General features: G+C 35.4%; 1 protein-coding gene across 2 annotated transcripts in view; it reads left to right on the top strand.

The window, feature by feature from the left end:
* Nucleotides 1–19,638, top strand: part of ATP9B (ATPase phospholipid transporting 9B (putative)) — a 154,645-nt gene that overhangs the window by 12,199 nt on the left and 122,808 nt on the right. For both annotated transcript variants that reach the window (XM_005149860.3, XM_031049651.2), the window contains exons 2-5: nucleotides 2,885–3,058; nucleotides 10,425–10,575; nucleotides 13,866–13,979; nucleotides 17,645–17,753. In XM_005149860.3, the coding sequence (XP_005149917.1) occupies nucleotides 2,885–3,058; nucleotides 10,425–10,575; nucleotides 13,866–13,979; nucleotides 17,645–17,753 (548 nt within the window). The remainder of the gene's footprint in view (nucleotides 1–2,884; nucleotides 3,059–10,424; nucleotides 10,576–13,865; nucleotides 13,980–17,644; nucleotides 17,754–19,638) is intronic.

A 19,638-nucleotide genomic window follows, 5' to 3' on the forward strand; every position in this document is an offset into this window, starting at 1 on the left:
GAGCAGTTGTATTGTGCATTACTGCTGTTTATGGGGTTTTTTTTTCCTTTTCCCCTTTTAGTTTTATTTTCTCTCCCCTTGTTACTTCCCGTATTAGTATTATATTATGCTTAGTTATACTGCTCTTATCTCAACCTGCAGATTTTACACTCTTTCAGTTCTCTTTTCCATCCCACTTGGGGGAGGGAGGGAAGAAGAGGTGTGGGGGGTGAGCGAGCAGCTATGCGGTACTGTGTTACCTATGGGTAACCACAACACATACTTAGTTCTGGTATTTATAATGTTACTTTCTTTTTTAAAAATACTGGGTTTGTCTTTCAAGATTTCTGGACTGAATATTATTTGGTTTGCTATTCTGTGTCTGCAGAACTCCACCCTGCTCAAGCAGGGCTGCTTAGAGCTGGTTGCCTAGGATCATGTCCACACAGCTTTTAAACATCTCCAAGGATGGAGATGCCAGCGCCTCTGTGGACAGCCCTTGCCTGTGCTCAGTCATTGTCATAGAAAAAAAATCCTGCTTTTCAGATGGCACCTCCTGTTTCAGTTTGTGCCCATTGCCTCTGGTTCTGTGACCTGGCACCACTGAAAAGAGCCTGTGTCTGTCTCTTACGCAGCTTCCCTTTAGTTAGTTATAGATGTTAACAGGGTCCTGCCCATGTCTTGTCTTCTCCAGGCTCAGCTCTCTGTCTTTCCTCATAAGAGAGATGCCGAAGCCCTTTAATCATCTTTGTGGCCCTTCATTGGCCCTTCATTGGACTCACTCCAGTATCTCCATGTTTGTTTTGTATTGAGAAACCCAGAACAGGACACAAAAATCTAATGTGTGGCCTCAGCCTGTGTTGATCAGAGGGGAAGGTTCTCCTCTGGTGACCTGCTAGCAATACTTTGCCTAATGCAGACCAGGATACCAGTAGCTTTCTTTGCAGCAAGGACAGAACACTGATTTGGGTTCAGCCTGGTGTCCAAAAGAATCTCCCAAGTCTTTTATTGTCATGCTTCTTTCCAGTTGGGTTAACCCCAGCATATCATGATATGTGGGGTTGTTCCTCATCAGGTACATGACTGCACTTCTCTTGCTGATCTTCCTGGAGTTCCTGTCAACCAGTTTCTCCAGCCTGTCAAGTTTGTGAATGGAAGGATAGCCATCTGGCTTGCCATACTCCTTCCAGTTCTGTGTCATCAACAAACTTACTGAGGGTGCACTGTGCCCCATCACGCAGATCACTAATGAAGTTTCTAAATGGGACTGAATCCAGTATGGATCCCTGGAGCATGCTGCTGCTTTGTGCCACTGATGACCACCCTCTGGGCCTTGACGTTCAGCCAGTTTTCAGTCCATCTCACTGTCTGCTCATCTAGCCCCTGCATCTACAGCCTGCCTGTGAGGGTTTTATGAGATTCAGTATCAGAGTCCTTTCTGAAGACCAAGTAGACACTATCCACTGCTCTCATCTACTTAGCCAGTTATTTCACAGCAGAAGTTATCAAGCTGGTCAAGCATGACTTCACTTGATGAAGCCATGTTGCCTACTCCTGATGATTTTCTTGTCCTTGCTGTTTCTGGAAATGGTTTCTAAAATGGGTTGGTTTTTTTTATCACCTTCCCAGGATCATGGTGAGGCTGACAGGCCTCTAGCTCCCTGGGTCCTTTGTCTTCCCTTTTTGAGGGTAGGAGTGACATTTGCTTTCCTCTGGTCTTCAGTCGCTTCTCCCAGTTGTCATGATTGATCAAAAATTATCAAAAATGGTCTTGCAGTGATGCTTGCTAGTTCCCCCACTGCTCACGGGTGTGTCCACTCAGGGACAGTAGGCTTACATATATATATATATATATATATATATATCTCCAGTTTGCTTAAGTGTTCCCTGACCTTACCCTCATCTTCTGTGTTCCAGCCTTTCCCCTTGCTTTCTGAGATCTGCAATTCCTGACGGCCAGTCTTGTGAGCAAAGACTGAGGAAGGGGCATTCACCATGTTTTATGTAACCAGATCTCCTGTCTCACTCAGCAATTTCCTATCTTCGTTTTGTCATCTCTGTATTTATTATAGACTTCTTGTCTTTGACATCTCTGACCAGATTCAAGTCCACTTAGGCTATACATGAAACTAGCTTTGTCCCTGGGTACTTGGACAATGGCTTTGTATTCCTCCTAGACTACTGTCCATACTTCTACCCTCTGTGTGTTTCTGTGCGCTTAGGGGAATTTTCTCACAGAAATATTTATGTGTTTTGTCTTGGCATAAAAAGCATTCCAGTAGTGTCAGATAGAGGTGGGGAGTAGTTTCTGGAGGGAAAGAACCATTGTTAGCTTAGTGTTGTTTCCATAGGCCCCACAGGCAAGTCTGTTTTGAATTGCTGTATGTTTTTGTGTAGAATTATAAAACTGTAATGTTTTAGTAATTAGAACTAAGATACTGATGAGTTGTGTAGAAAGTGTTACTGAGGTCTTCGCATACAGGAATAGACATCAGGAAAGCAAGTTGAAGAAGCTCATTAGTAAATCTAAAGTCTGTACTTAACATGAGAAGTTAATCGCTTGCATCTGCTGTAAACTTTGCCAAGTGAATTCTGTTTCAGAAGATCTTACGAAGAATGAAGTGGAAGCTCTGTATGTACAAATTCTGTAAGGAATAAGAATTTCCCTGGAATTATTTATATTGTGATTGACAGTGATTGCAGGCCTTTTTGCTGTGTGATACATTTTTAACTCAAATCAGAATTTCTTCTTAATGTGTTAAACAAATACATGAGATGTTTGGTTGAAAATACCTCTCCAAAAAAAATCCATATGGCAAAAATTAACTTGTTACTTCAGAAGATTCCCAGAAATAAAAAATGATGTATTGGCTGTTCATTTAGTGGGTTTATTTCATTTTTCCAGGTACCAAGTGGAAGATGAGTCCTCTCATTTGGATGAAATGCCACTAATGATGTCAGAAGAAGGATTTGAAAATGATGAGAGTGATTACCATACTCTACCAAGAGCCAGAATTTCACAGAGAAGCAGAGGCTTAGAGTGGTTTATCTGTGGTGGCTGGAAGTTCCTTTGCACTAGGTTTGTTGCATACCAGTACTCTTTATTAAACTATTAAACAAATTAAGTAAATAGTGACCGTGTAATATGTGCAAGAGTACACAAAACAAAAATTTGCTTGTCTTGCATCTTTTGATTGCTTTGCCTGCATTTTCCCTGTTGAGGACGTTACCAGCTGTAAATAAAAAAAGTTCTGAAGAACTACTACTGTGTACTTATCCTGCCTGCTTTGATGACTTGCAGGAAAAAGGGAGGCTTTTAAGAGAGATCATGTACTCAACTTGTTGTAGTCTGAGGTCCATAGTATGGCACATAAGCCTGGTCCTCCCTCCTACTCAGAATCATACCAGGATAAAGACCTTAAAGCTTTCTTTTACTTTTGAGGGCATTAGTGTGAGGGCATTGTGTAAGTTGACAACATATATATTTTACTGATGTACTGAAAAGATAAAGCATATTCAGTAACTAATAGTTAATAAATCCATTAACTAATAGTTAAGATTTCAACTTCAAAAAGTTAAAGGAGACATGTAACTGATGGCCTTGGAGTTAATCTCAGCTGGAATTAGCTCTGGGAATTTGGTTTGTATTTTGAGATTTTGTTTTTTTGTTTTTTTGGGGTTTTGTGTTTGCCAAACTCTGCTGTATGCAGAATGAGTTGCCAGGAAATCTCTAAATACAGGAATTACTGCTAGGATGATTAAGAATTGTGCATGTTTTTATCTCTAACAATAAAATCTGACTTTAGTCAAGTGGAGTGAGCGTTTTCAGTGAGCTTAAATGATGAACACTTCTTTTGACAGATGTCTGGTAGAACTGATCTGGATAAAAGTCTTCACAGGTGTTTTTCATGGCACTTAATAAATCCAGGAAGCCTGATGCTGTTGTTTTTACCTAAGCAAAGCTGTATTTGGGCACCTTTAGTTTCAAAATAATTTTGTTGTAAAGCTTTATTATTTGCTGAAAAATAGAATCTGTATTAGTTTCTTTTTTTCTATAATGACAAAAGTTCATGGATTATTCATTTTATTATAGGGAATAAGTGTTTGGAAAGCAAACAGGAAGGTAGCAAAGCTTACAGAAGCATCATTTGTCTATATAAATGATGCTTGGGAGCAAAATTTGTGTTACAGAACTACCATTGTAATATTAAAAAAACACACCCACATTTAAGTATTTAAAGAGGCTGTTAGTCTTTTTGACATATCTTAGAACTGAGATACCTTTCAGACAAGCTACTTCAGTGAGTTCAGCTCTGTAAGTATTGGTATTAGTTACTGTGATTATGTTCCTGTAAGTTTCATGAAAACACACAGACCAGTAAAGACTGTACCCTGTAGTTGCCCTGACAAGAGAATATGCAGGTTTTGAATAGATGCAGGCAATTGAAATATGAGTTTATGTTGGAACTAATTAACAATAGTAAGAGAATGTCACGAAGTGTCATTAATGCTGAGGACTGCAAAACTTCAAGTTTGTTCTGGCTTTTAAAAATTGATAGGTACATTTCAGCTTTAAATGGAGCTCAGGCCTAGAAGCTTTTAAACTTACTAGATACTATGAATTAAAATACTTGAGCCATAACTGTGATGGATTTTTGAGATTCAGAAGAGCAAGGAAATTGCATTATGTGTTCATTATTATGCTGCATCTTACACATATTTTACTGCTAATATAGGTAGGTAAAAGAAAAGCCCTCACTAAGAAAGAGACCTCAGGGGAATAACTTCTCCTTTGCTGATTTCCACAACTGAGTTTGAGTACAACAGAGAGTCCATTCAATATTGTATTTATACCTAGGGCCATTTTAGTCACATTAATGTTTTCTGTATCAGAAGATCATAGCAGGTAACTTTTGATTTTCATGGAAAAAAAAGAAAAAATTAAGGGGTGGGGAGTGGGGTGATGACCAGATTCTAGTAGAAGCTGGAAATTTCTGTAAGATATTAATAGGCAAAGGATAATCCCACAAGAAAGGTGCAGACATCTGCTTAGAAAATTGTCTGGAAGGAAGGTGAATCCCATGATGTCTTATCTAGCTGGGCTGGACCAAGAGATAAAAAGCTCAGCTTTGGTAAACAATTCTGAGTGAGTATGTAAATACTCATTGTGGTGATAGGGAGGTTTTTTGTGGGCTGAGAGCACCACTGGGGCTTTGTTACTGAGCAAAAGGTATGAGATGTGCTGTGTTAAGTTACTCTTTTTGATGGTTTCTCATTATAATAAAATTTTATGAATTCTTGCTGGTGCCCACAGAATACCAGAGTTTTTGAAATGTTTATTTGCAGTTCTTAAAGTTGCCTGTGATTGTGAGGATCATAAGGAGACCTGGAGGCTACTGTATTGTCATATATGCACTGCTGTGTAGTAGAACAAGTTAACACTGTTTTTCTGTGGTGTGAAGTATCAGTTTGGGATAGAATTGATGTCATCACACTTGGAGAGGAGCATGTGAGAAAACAATTTTCATGTGTGTTGATGGTGGATTATATGTGTTATGGAAACAACTGAAAGTTATTTCCAGAAATAAAATTGCATTCTTTTAAGTGCAGTATGAGATTAAATACAGCATAGCAGTCTGAAACCTGCTTAGTTCAACAGAATTTTAAATTTCTCCCAGATTTTATGGAAATTAGTGTCTTGTGCCTTAGCCTAGGTGAGGCTGACATTTCAACTTCTACACCCAGAATTTCCTTTTGTGCTTTAAACTACATTGTAATACCCACTATTTTTGGGGAAGGGTGAAAGGGAGGATTGGTTTTGTTTTTTGGTTTTTTTTTGTGGCTTTTTTTTTCTGTCTTGCAGTTAGAATTAATGTCATTTTTGCAAGAGGAAGTTTTCCATCTTTTTGCGGCTTTAGAATTTTATATTCTATAGAGTTTTGTTGCTACATCACAAACTGTTTTTCAGCTGTTTAGTTGAAAAAGTTTCTCCCTTTTGCAGGGCGAAAATATGGAAGGTTCGACAATTCACTGTATGTTAAAACTGATCTTGTAAAAATTCTTCAGTTTTTAACTGAAATAGAATAGTGTGAACTGTATTTGCAAATCTGTAGCTCTTTAAATGGTTTTTACATTTGCAAGAAAAAATAATAATTAAATCAAATGTTGTCTTTGATTTTGAACAAACTGAAAGTTTAATTCAACCAGTATAACTTTTAACTTCAGAAACTGCTTATTTCTTGCTTTCATAGCACAGTTAAAAGAAAACTTTTTGATATAGCAGCTGTTTTGTGGCTGTAATCATTTCCCCTTTAACTTACAAATTCTCTTCAAGCTTGTGAAATTATAATGCACATAGATCAATACTCTGGAGTTCTTTGGGCTGGATTGATTTCTTTCTCATGAGATTTACATTCCACTTGTTATCAAAAACCACTTTGTCCCTATGAAAATGGTGCCATTGAATGGCATTTCCATATGAAGTGAAGGGGATATCAAATGCTCGGATTAATTTGGGCTCTAAGATGGCCTGTACACTTTCAATTAATCTGTAACGCATTTGTTATGCAGAAGCATGGGAAAATGCTGATCTTTTAAGAATGACATGACCACTGTGTTGCTTTTGGCCTGATTACTGAAGCTACCTGTTGAGTACAATAATTACAGTATGTTTTCTTTGCAGAACTAGTTTCTGCTACTTAAAACCTAATAAGGAAAAGCTGACCCTTGCAGACAATATAGAGCTTTTATATTATCTTTCCATTCTGATGAAAATGGTGTTTCATGAAAGATACTGGCAGTTAAGCTTGTAGGATAAAAGTAATGAAAAGAGAAAATTAAAAAAGCCTTTATTATTAGAGCTGCAGAGTCAGTTCAGACTTTTACTTTAGCTTTTGACTTGGAGAGATGTGCTCTATTTATGAAAAAGTTAAGGGTTCTTATTTAACAATTACTACTTTTTTTTTTTTTTAAATACTGCATCAGTTACTAACACAGAGACTGTGGTTATTGTCCTTTAAAATAAAAAAAGTACCTTAGGAAGCAGGTAACCCAGGAATGGAAAAAAGCCATTTAATAGATATACCTTAAAATATCTTTAGTTATTTTATTTCTTAATATATGCAGTCTGTTCTGTATTTACAGGCAATATGGTTTATAGCTAGCTTAAGAAAAAAGCTTTCTGTGCATGTGTTGAATTTTTTTAGGCATGAACATTTGAAATGCTTAAATGAATAAATGGGATTTTTTTGTTGTTTTTGTTGTTGGTTTGGTTTTGATTGTTTTGTTTGGAGGTTTTTTGTGCTTTTTGTTTTTTTTTTGTAGTTTTTATTTTTTTTGTGGGGTTTTTTGTGGGGTTTTTGTGGGTTGTTTTTTTTTTTTAATCCTTAGCACAAGATGTGGTTTTACATCAAATATTTCAGTAAAATCCAAAGTGTGCTTTCATCAGGTTACATCTTACATTCATCTTTAGGATATTTGCAGCTTGGAGAGTGCTTTTCTGATTTATCTCCTAGCGTTTGTTTCACACAAATTTAGTGGGTACAAAAAGCCCTTGCACAAAAATAGTTTCTGTATTGGGGAATGTTGATCTGAGAACAGATGAATTATGTGTTGGGTTTTGATAATGAGTTTCAAAAATATCAGGTAGACTTCATTGTTCTTAAAAATCTGAATTAATGTAGATTAATCAGAATTTTAAGACCAGCATCTCCACCACTTATTCCTTCTGTGATATAACAGTGATTACTGCTGAGACTTCAAATGGCAGAATCTAACTTTTTTTTATGCTTTTAAGGTAGTAAAACTCATATGAACCATTACAATACTGATTTGAGCATAACCTGTATTATTTCTATAATCTGGGATTTTCTCGAGTTGTTAGCTCTGCGTCAGTCAAATCCCTTTTATCAAAGGTATCACTCTTGTTTCCCAGTTAGACATCAGTCTTGTTATGTCTGTACTGCTTGGCATTTGCTAAACTAGTGGTCATTGTGGCACCTGTTTCAGCTTCTCTGTTGATCTCTCATGGAAAAGGTAGTTTCAAAGGGAAGTTCTGTGGCAAGGAAGGCAGTATAATTCAGTTGCTTTATTCAAACGTTTAATTTTAGCAGTAGAAAAATTCCTGGTGTCTGAAGAAATTATTTTACAGAAGAGACTGTGCTTAGTCAAATGTTCAGCCTGTTTACAGTTTTAAATTCAAAAACTGAATTAAGCAATGTGAAATTTCAGAGGCTGTCAGGAAATTTCTGTCTATGGGCTTGGAGACAGAAGCTGTCATGCTTTTTCACTTTCCCAAGGAAAAAAATTATTTTCCTTGGAACTTTTTTGCTATATATATGTCTTGATACTTCTCACTATATGGCTAAGCTGTCTCTTCCATTTGTTTTGTCCTTTCTGCACCTCTGCCCTGGAAACTAATATATTTAAAACTTTAATTTTGTGAGCAGTTTTATCAGGCGTAAACCTGATAAGGTGCCAAGTGATCAACCTTCTTCTGCAAGCACTTTTTATGGTCTTGCAGATTTTAAAGATCAGGGGTAGATCTAACTGGAAATAGTTCCCTTTTTTATTCTGCATTAGTTTACAGTTGAATCAGTTTGTGGGCCCAGTTTACTCATGCAGTTGCATGAGTAGTGGCAGCATAAGAGAAAGGGCAAGAATCCACAACTTTGTTATGAGAGGGGGATGGTTCTAGCCATTTCAGCAGCAGCAAGATAGGTTCACAGCCATTAAACTGATTGTGGAGCCATTTGTGGCATGCAAAGACTGCTGTTCATTTTGCTTTAAAGACAAATTCAAGTAATAGTCAAGATAACTTGATTTTTTCAGACCTGTTGCTAAATAGTATGGCTGAATTTTGAATGTTGAGTGAACACTGTTACAATTTTTACAACAGAATCGTTCTTTATCATTATTAGAAATGGGCAAAGCTGGTGAATGGTCTTACATTCATAACAAAACCAAAATGCATGTTTACATGAAATCATACCAAATTGATGTCCATCCCATAGTGAAGCTTCAGGGAGGAAATCTGAAGAATCCAGCATTTAAAATGAAGTATTTTAAATGTCAGCTTGTGAATATTGGGATAGTGGCATTTCCATAACAAAGTGAATGCTGCTGTGAGTGATTTTACTGTGGTGTAATTTCTAGTTCTCTTTGGAAGAGCCCACAACTTTGAATTCCATTTGGTCTTTGGCAGAATAAGTTTGTAATAGGCCTGGGATACCGTAGGCTACAGACAAGAATATTTTAAGTAGGACTGTGGTGGCGTAAGCTACCAGTCTTTCTTCCCTGCATATTTATGTGTACCATAATTCTGTATTCGTGGAAGAACAGAATAGGAAAGGACCTTAAGAGGCTGTCAAGTCAATTCCTTGCCTGTACAGGATGAATGACACCCATCACTTTTGTCAGATCTCACCAGATCTGACAGACCTGCAGTAGGAGCAGTTCTAAGTGTTTCTTTCCAACCTAGTCTCTGAACATTTATTGTCTGTGTCCTGTCCAGTCCTCTGCCCCCTAGCTTTAATTGCCACAGTTGAAGTCCATCATTACTTAATCATGGTGGACCTAGAGAATAATTGTCCTTTTCCTCTTTGAAAGTGTTACATACTTGAAACTGTATTAGGTCCACTCCCAGCCTTCTGTGAACAGCTCTATTTTTGTGTATCTATTAGACAAGCCTTCCCTGTGCTCTGTACCTGTAATTGTTGTTGCTCTTGTGCAGGTCTTTTTAAACCCTGTTGAGTAAATCTGTAAGCTCGTTAGGCAGGGATGCACTTTCATTCTCCTATGGGCTGAAGTTCACCACTGCAGGTGATCTGCATTTACATAGGTTCGGGTTGGGATTTTTTTGGTTGAAAACATTTGACAGCATGGCATTAGGCAGAATTCTCTGTTATGTCTGCTACACAGACAGTCTTACAGGGAAAACCAGTATTTACAAATTATGTAGTAGTAGTATACAAAGCTGTTGAAATGTTTCTAACTTTATTTAACAGAAGCCTTATTTCCTCTTCAGTCATAAGCATTATTTGAGTTTCAGTTACCCAAAATAGACTATAGCCAAAGGACTGTAAGGTATGAGGGATGAGTTAATTCCTTAACTGTAAGAGGATTTAGTCACTGCTAATGCAGACTTGTATTAAGTAGAATTTTTTGAACCTGTGTCAGGGCAAGGTGTAGTGAAACTTGTAATTATTCTATTAGGATTTCCTGTAAAGAATGTGCAAGTGTCTATGTGTGTATATGCCTGAATGAGTTGAGTACTGTGTAATTGCCCTAAATATTGCAAGTTGACATCATGCTTGCTTATTTAGATACAGTCAAAATTTTTAATCCTGTTTTTCTTAGGTAATTGCCTATGGGGTTCCAGGTTTGGAAACAGTAATCACATATAGTAAATTTTTAGTCTTAAAGTAAACACTTGTTTTTCTTTTCAGTTGTGCTGATTGGCTCATAAACCTTTGCCGAAGAAAGAAAGAGCTGAAGGCCCGCACAGTGTGGCTTGGGTGTCCTGAAAAGTGTGAAGAAAAATACCCTAAAAATGCCATAAAAAATCAAAAATACAACATCTTTACCTTTATACCTGGGGTAAGGCTGCTAACCATTTTTTGTTGTTGGGCTGACTGTATGTTCGTTCTGTAGTGTATTTTTTGACAGTGTTGCAAAAAGATGCTTTTGTTTGGCCGGATTCTTCTTTTCCTTTTAAAATTTTCCTTGATGTCGTCAGTTAAAATTGACAGTTGAGAGCAAGGCTTCTATTTTACTAAATTGTTTTGTTTTCAAAGGGATATTTGCTAAAAAGGTGCAGTGTGTATGATTGAATGGTTGGAATTCAGTGAAGCTTTAGAAATTTGAGATGGGTTTCTGTGCACTTTTCGTGATTTGTAACCCTCTTTTTAAAAAAGAAGCATTCTACACAATCAGTTGTGCAAATACTATGAAGCATTTTGAAATAAATAAACAGTTGGAAATTGCAATGTATTCACATGAATATTTTCTCATAGTCCCTGGCATTGAAAGCATAATAAATATTCTGAAGCAGGCAACTCCTTAAAAGACAGAAACATTCCACTTTTTCAATTTACATGACAACAAGTAAGGCCCAGTTTACTAAGCATGTGCTTTTTAGAGTTGTATTTCTTACTGCAGTTTTAAAAATAGTGATTTCTTACTGATTTTGAAGCTTCAGTAGTTAAAATCTAAAAATGTATGCTGCTGTGGTATAATAAATTTTACTAAAATGCTTTTATTCATACTTTTACTGATACTGTCCAAGGGTCCTGTGTTGTGTTGCAAAAACTGAATGGCTTCTAGATTTGAATACAGACATGCTTTGTCTTAAATTTTTTATTTAACTGATTATGCAGATTTTATAAGAGTATTGATTTCGTTCTTCTGCCTCTTTGGTCCGATGACTGACAGGTGCTTTCTAATACATTTCTTTATCAAGGCAAAAAAAATTAATGGCTTTGTAATTAAGACTGATCTTCTGTCAAAGAAATAGTGTCACTTTTCACAGGCAGAGAAAATATTCTCATCTGTATTGAACAAAGTAAATGTTTTCTTCCAAAGTTTAAATTATTAAATACACTGAAATTGGTTAAGCCACATATGATTTCCTAAAGGTCACAAAATTCATTAAGCATATAGTAAGCCATTGATTATTGTGACTGGAAATCTGCAGTGTAGATTACAAATCCTAAACTAGATTCATGCCGCCTGTGGGGATCAGTCATAGCTTGAAAATACCTGTTGAGAGGGAAAATGTTTGTTCTTTTTTGATCTTTTGAAAACCTCATTTTTTACGGTATGGGCAGAATCTGACTTTTGGTGGAGGTAGTTGGAAGCTCAGTATTAACTTCAAAATTAAGTGAGATCCTAAATGTAAAGCCCAGGAGATGGTGAAAGTAAAATGGTTCTAAGTTTTAATTTTAGACATAAATTAACACTTTCGATTGATTGGAAATACTGTGTAGCAGTTTTTTAATGCGGTTCCACTAGAAGTAATTTGTAGGGAGCATAGCTGTATTCATTCCACACCCATAGAAATAGCTAAGTTGTAAATATTGACTCGAATGATTTACCATGGTTGAAATTTTCATCATGTGAAGCTTTGTCTCCTGCTAAAATTGTATTTCTTTTTTTTTTTTTTAACATTGCAGTTGGCAGTGGATAATACTCAACAATTTCGTATCAAAATACAAGTTTAATGTTTAGATTAACAGAATTGTACTTAATGGCTAAAAGAGCTGTAGTATTTCCAAAATAAAATCTGATTTCCTAACATTTATGTAAAATGCTTACTGCTTCTGCCATTACACAGTTTGTTCAATTTCCATTTACTATTTCTTAGACATCTTGGTATCACTGCTTAGAACTTTTGTGTAAATTTCCATAAAGAATATCTTTTGTGATGAGCTGCTTTTAAGATATCTCTCCTGAATTTCAGTTTTTTCATCCTCCTCCTGGAAGTACCATATTAATCAGCCCTACTAAAGAAATATATTAAGCCTTTGAAGAGTCAAAATTCTATAAAATGAATAATGTTCTTAAAATTGAAATTGTAACTAAAACAGTTACAACAGAGAGCATGTTCTCAACAGAGAACATGCTCTTACTGAAGTACTGCTTTTAATTACCAAAAGAATCTCTTCATCTGTAATTCCTTTGGAATATTGCACACTGTATTCTGTGATAAGGTTGCTGTGTCTTTGCTTAAAACTTGGACAGTTATCTTGGAGCTACACCCAAACCTTTGATTTATTAATAAACATATTTTATGTGCCAATATTTATTTCAAACTAATCTTTTAAGAAATTTAATACTAGGCATTTCTTCTAAATTGTTATTGTCTTAAAATTTCTTTTTTGTAGTTTACTTTCATAAAGTTTGTCTTCCTATGGAAACTGAATACTACTGCCTTATTCTCAGATTTCCTTATGATAGCCATTTGGAAAGAGAGCAATGTCACTTATTCATACTGGATCTTTTCTGTAGCATTTGTTTTATTTTCCTAAGCGACATTTATTTTTGACCAGTGAGTAGTTTCACTCTTTTTGAGAGCAGTGGGAAATGATAATTTTGAAGGAGTTAGTCTGACTTGATGTTAGCTTTTATCTCTTTGAGAACCAGAGGACTTCAGAAAGAAGGCAGATGAGCTGTAGAGCTTCCACCCCTGCAAGAGGAGAAACTTCAGTTGCTGTGTTGAGGATAGAGTGTGCAAAGGGAAGGTGGTGCATGAAAGTAACAAGGAGTTCACAGTGATGCAGAGCATCATGGTGTAGCCTAGTCAATTTTTGATACTCTCTAGAAGTTCAAATAATATAGACTAGGATAATATTTTTGTAAATAGTTGCTATTCACTTGATGACAGTGATGTTTTAAATTTTATTTTATTTTTAAACTATTATTTAAGGTTGGGATATGAAATTTTTAGGACAAAAGGCCATCATTAGTTAGATAAAACAGCATTTAAGTATTGGTACTTAAGGAAAAAATAAGATTTACTTTTTGTGCTGTATTTTCAGGAAGAAGGTTTTTTTTTCTTTGCATAGAGATCTTGATACGTATTTAATATTCATAAAGATTGAGTTCACGTAGTCCAGTTTTCAAAAATCTAAAAAAGGTTAGCAAACTGCTTCTTCAGAGTGAACAAGTATTAGCATAAAATAATTTTTCCAAGCAAAATAGCAGTATAATATTAAAAAAACCTTGTGTGTGTAGTTCGATATAGAGCATATTATGCTATATAGTACTATCATAGTACCGTATATGCCATGTAATGATTTTATGTCTACTATCATGAAAAAGTGAATTTTATGTGCATTATGTGTGCAAATTTTAAGGCATTTATCTATTTTGTGTTTTTTTCATTTTAGGTTTTATATGAACAGTTCAAGTTTTTCTTGAATCTTTATTTTCTCGTCGTGTCCTGCTCACAGTTTGTCCCAGCATTGAAAATAGGCTACCTGTACACATACTGGGCTCCTCTGGTAAACTGAAAAATACTATTAACTAGAAGTTGTAACTTCAGATGAAAAGTTAATGTATACATACATTTCATAATTTTGCAACTGGTAAACTATAGTGATTAAAGTATATAACAGATGTAAAATCCTTCCCTGAAATTACGGTATCTTACAGCATATACTCCAGAAGCTATTGTTGATAGCCCTCCCTTCCACCTGCCTGCCACACTCCTGCCCCACAGGCTGTTCTTGTTAACTGGCTAGGCCTGAGTGTGCAGTGCTCCTTTCTGGCTTCTGGTCACTTGAGAGGTTTGAAAAACAAACCAAAAACCATCCAGCTAATAGAGAACCATATTTAGTAACATAGGTAATTTGTGTGTTATCTTTCTGTAAGTTTCTTGTTATTTGGTTTATGTTTTCAGGCTAGAATAGAATTGAAAGCATAATATTTTGCATTTTTTCTGTATCAATTTTGATCATGTCCTTTTTTTGCAAAAACTGAGATAAAATATTTAAGCCATGGATAAAGCAGGAGAGAATTGCATCTTGAAAATAAGGTATATATTCAATGTTTTTTCTAATCAATTGCCCTGCCAGTTGCACTGGTTTCCTTTCAGTGTCTTATTATTGAGCCCTTTGCAGTATTTTCTTGGGAAACTGTTCAAAACAGCTGCATCTTACTCAGGTTTCCTAAGGTTTGAAAATTGTATTCTCCTTGGAAGAGGCTGTTTTGGTAGTCTGCCAGCTATATTCCCATGATTTGGAATTCTTTTCTTGCTTGTAACCAGATCATTATCTTCTCTTCGATCTTCCTTCTGGCTTCTCCACACCAGGTTTAAGAGCAAGGCAGGAAGAGCAAATGCTTTATTTTCTAAATTTATTTTAAAAAGGTATTTTCCAGTAACATTTATTCTCAGTGGTGTTGAAGAGGAACAGTGACATGCTGGCTGCTTGAGTAAAGGTCATTCTTTAACAAGTCAATAGAGTAAATATTCTGGATTGATTTCATTGTTTTAATTGTTGCAACATGTGTCCTTTTAAGTATTGATAAATGGAGAGACTGTCCTAGAGGTTCTTCACACCTCTGTTTCCAGACAACTTTTGGCTTCTGGTGCAACAAAATAACACTTCTGAAACAGAAAAATTGTTCAACAGTGGGATTTGAAATGAATATTTGCAAAGGTCTTTGTCACTGACACAGTAAGAAAAGCTGGAAGTCAGCTGTGTTTGGAAGCTGGTCTCTTCACAGTCAAGTTCTGTGTACAGCTCTATACACTAGTGGGGTAGTAAGGATAAAAAACACTTAGCATTTCAGCCTATCTTATCCCTGCCCAGTGAAGGTAGAAAATACTGTATTTTGCAAACAATCAGTTCTATACAGATGTATTTATCTTATTCAAGGATATTTTGAATTATGCTTTCCCACTTTTCACATACAGCTTGAAAATACAACATCTTGTTAAGTGCTAGTGCTTTTTTGTTAAACAGCACACTTGTTTCTTGAATAGCTTTTTTTACTAATGATTAACCTCCAGATAAAGAGATTAATTGGATATTGTTTAAGGCTCAATACGTATGATAAAAATATAAAACATTTGACTTGGACCCATTGGGCAGTCTTTGTTTAGCAGATAAGTTTTCTTTGAAGAGTAACTGGTGATAAATTTTCATAATAATCAAGGGAGTTGGTTTTTAGTTTTGGGGTTTTTTTTTTGGGGGGAGTGTTTTGTTTTTTTGTTGGGTTTTTGGTTTTTTTCCTTTTCTCTTTGGTGACACACACGGTTGGGTTTTTTTTTGTTTGTTTGGTTTTGTTTGAGGTTGATTTGTTTGTGTTAAGAATTTTCTGTTGTGCTTGGTTTTTACTTCAACAGTTTTTACAACAAACAGCATAATATGCTTACATCAAGTGCTGGAGTTCTTCAGACAGGACTTTATTTTACTGGTTTGTTGTTGTTTGCGCAGTAGGGAATGGACTTCTCATTTTGAGTCCAACATACAAAGGATGTGAAGTATACAAGTTTGTAGGCAGTATGCTACAGACACTTTATTGCTTACAGTTAAAGATGACGGTGTTTTTTTCTAAGATTGGCTTCACAATATTAGCTTCCCTTTGGAAGTGTATCAAGTTCCTTTGAGCAAATCAGGAAAAAGGAAATGTATTGAATTGTTCCCCATAGTCACAGTCAGCTGTACTGGGCTGCTAGACAAGATGTGGTGACCACTACAGGAAGTTCTTGCAATTAACACCTTGCGTTCTGTGCTTAGATTACTGTCTAGTTAATGAGATACATGTTTTATATTTTTATCATACATACTGAGCCTTACCCAATACCAATTAATCGTTTTTACCTGGAGGCTAATCATGTGTGAATGGCAGGTATGTTTGAAGGTGCTTCAGGAGTGCTTTTTTTTGATGCTGCTAAAATATCTGTTCTGCCAGAGCTTGTGAAAATGCTGCTGCCAGAAAAGGGCAAAACCCTACTTCTCATTCAGTTATGCCCTAGGAGTGAAAATTAATGCATTTTGCAAAGGTACTTTTTTGTTCTATGTAGATCTTATGTAAGTGTTGTAGCTAATGTAAACCTGAACAAATAGGAAGCATTTAAGGATGCAAGAAAGTAAGCTTTGGAATTTTGGGCTGGAACTGCAAAACAGCTCTTGCTATTGAAAAAGCAAATTTTAGTCAAAACTGTTTTAGGAATACTCTATACCTTCACTTCTTTCTTAAGAGTTTAGGGGAAGGTTGGCAATCTATTGGACTTCTGCAAGAAAAGTGTGATGATATAAATTATGTCCTATAGAAAGAATGTATAGGTGGGTGTCTGAAGCTAGGTAGATATTCTAGAACCTTATCTGTTGGAGGAATTGTGAATATTCGAATTTTTAGCCATCTTACTTATAATAATAATAAGATACCTTTACTGTTGAAAATGTTACTTCCCTTCACTGTTGGAAAAAGAGTGAGCACTTGCATTTAAGAAGTCAGAAGACCATATCTGAAGAGAGGTTTAGGAAGGGAAAGGGGAAACTCTTATGTGCTTATCCCTGAACTGTTCTGTATTTTTAGCTTACCATCTTTTGAGGCCAGAGACCATATTAACTGCATGTAGCACACTGCTCATCCATCAGAAACTGCAGTGGTAACAATGAAAGAAGCAGCCAAAGCATTTAGATACTTAGTTCTTGTGAACAAGCCCCCTTTTTCTTTGCGAATATGTGTGACCTATTGATAAATAAGTACGTTTAGGATGGCAAAGTTACTTAAAGTAGCCATCCATTTACCTTTTAATTTCTGTCTGTTAGGAATAAGGCAGTGACATCAATGTTAGAATTGAGGACTTAAATGTTCTTGGTAAAGCCCTAAAATTTGTGGAAGATAAATGTTTATTGAGCCATAAAAGCTGTCTTTAGTTCATCCAAAGCATTTTAAATTTTACATTTCAAATTGTATCTAAATTATGCATCTTTGTGGATGTAGTTATTCTAATTATAACTTCTAATATAAGTTCTATGAGTTAGTCTAATTATAACTGTATTTCTTCAAGTTTAACAGATTGAAGAAAACACCAAAATCCAAATAAGAAAAAAAAATGAAGTGCATGTTCTTACTCTGTGTATTGTTTCTACTTGTGTATTTCTATTCTAGCAATTTTGAGAACTCTGAATTGCATAATTATATCTTGTAACAGGGATTTGTTTTGACGGTCACAGTGGTACGGGAAGCTGTTGATGAATTTCGACGTTACAAGAGAGACAAGGAAATGAACTCACAGTTATATAGCAAGCTGACAGTACGAGGTTAGCAAAACCATTTGTATAAATGCTTAAATATTTCATGTTATATACATCTAAAGACTTTCAGTTCCAAAAAATAACCAGGAGTCTCAAGCTGCACTATTCAGAATGAAACTGATACTGATCTAAAGTGCCTGATTTCCCTGAGATAAATATGACTGTTAAATATGACCTGTTTATGAAATGTAAATCTTGTTTTTTAGAAAGGAAAGGTGTATGTATATAATTATATATATTCTTTTAAGCATTCTGCTGTTTAGTACTGTTACTTCAAAGTGCAGTTCTCCTCTGAAATTGATACCTAACAGTAACTTGGCAACATATCAAGTGTAAATAGGAAATAAGGGATCAGTAACGAAGAAATACAATCTAATTAAAATTCACTAGAGCCTTTCAAACTTGATGGGTGTATTTGTGTTTAAGAAAAGGGTGATGTATTGTGAGTCAACTTCAGTACCAAAAATACTGATTGTAATTTTGCATATAATTTGAAACCTATATGATCATGCAGTAGGAACAACCACTTTTCTTTCCAGAAATTAATAAAAGGAGAGGTCAGTTATGCCTTTATCATCAAAATCTGTAAGTTTTTCACAAAGACTTTTAGGGAAATTAAGCATTTCAACTGTGAAGTGACAATCAAATTTTGTAGGATATTGTAAATTTTAAACGTGAGCATAAGAGAATAACTGTGTGCTCCTCCGCTTTCATGTTGTTTAGCATATTTTGCTGTTTAGATTCAGAACAGAATGCTACATAGGCTGTTATTTTTTGGCACCTTTCTGTTACCACTTCTAATGAATAACCTTGCAAAACAACATGACCTTGCTGTCATGAAATATTTTGTGATGTTATGGGTGTTTGAGAAACTTTTTATTTTGTAGCTTCTCCTAGAAATAAGGAAGTTGTCAAAGTTCAATTTGGTTACTTTGATGCAGCCATTTTCTAGATACAGAATAGAGATTTGAAAATAGGTATAAAATAGCTATACCCATATAGGTATAGCTTTACCTATATAGGTAAAGCCCCACAGTTTTATTGGAAACTGAAAGGTAGAGAGCTTCAGAGATGCCCTCTTTTTTAAAGAATGTCAGCTTTTACCCACAAATGTGTGTATCTGTTTCAACTTACAGGTTTTGGTGTTAGTGCCATAATGAATTAATACTTGGGTTTTGTTCTGTTTTGTGACATTTTTTGTTTGCTCTTTTTTTTATGACATTGATATTCTACAGAAGTAAAGATACAAGATCTCTGCTTACAGTGAACTCTGAATCCCATTTTTACAGTGGTATGATTGATGAGCTAACATTTTGAGTTCTGGCCTATTCTAAGAATGAAAACAGTACTGCAGTCCCCCTCAAAATTAAGCTATACTAAGCATTGCCACAAACATATATAAAGTAATGAATAGATGATAAATTGCACCTTTTTCATAACACAGATTTCTTTCATGTTAAAGCATTATGAAACTGAAAGGTACCTTTTTGAGGCAAAAAATTGTACTTTCTGCTGTGATAAAATAATAAAAATAATAATAAAAATAATAATCATAAATATGATAAAATTAATCATAAAATCAGGCCAAGTTTTTTACAGGTTTTGAGGTGGTTTTAGGCATTTGTTTTTGCAAATTAATAAAGTCAAATACCACACTTCTGTAGACTATTTTTATAAATAACTTCCATTATAATCCACCTAATATTTAATATTGGCAGTACTCTTCAAGTGGAAAAACTCAGGCTTACTATACTAACCTACAGGGTAATGGTTTGGAGAAAGAAGGCTTTGTTACTTGTGAATGAACAAACTTGATACTGATTTAATTAAAAACTTGAAAATCAATGCCACTCTTAAGAGTCACTTTTCAGAGTGGAACTGCACTTTATAC

This window comes from Melopsittacus undulatus, chromosome 1, assembly GCF_012275295.1.
Source record: "Melopsittacus undulatus isolate bMelUnd1 chromosome 1, bMelUnd1.mat.Z, whole genome shotgun sequence".
NCBI lineage: Eukaryota > Metazoa > Chordata > Aves > Psittaciformes > Psittaculidae > Melopsittacus > Melopsittacus undulatus.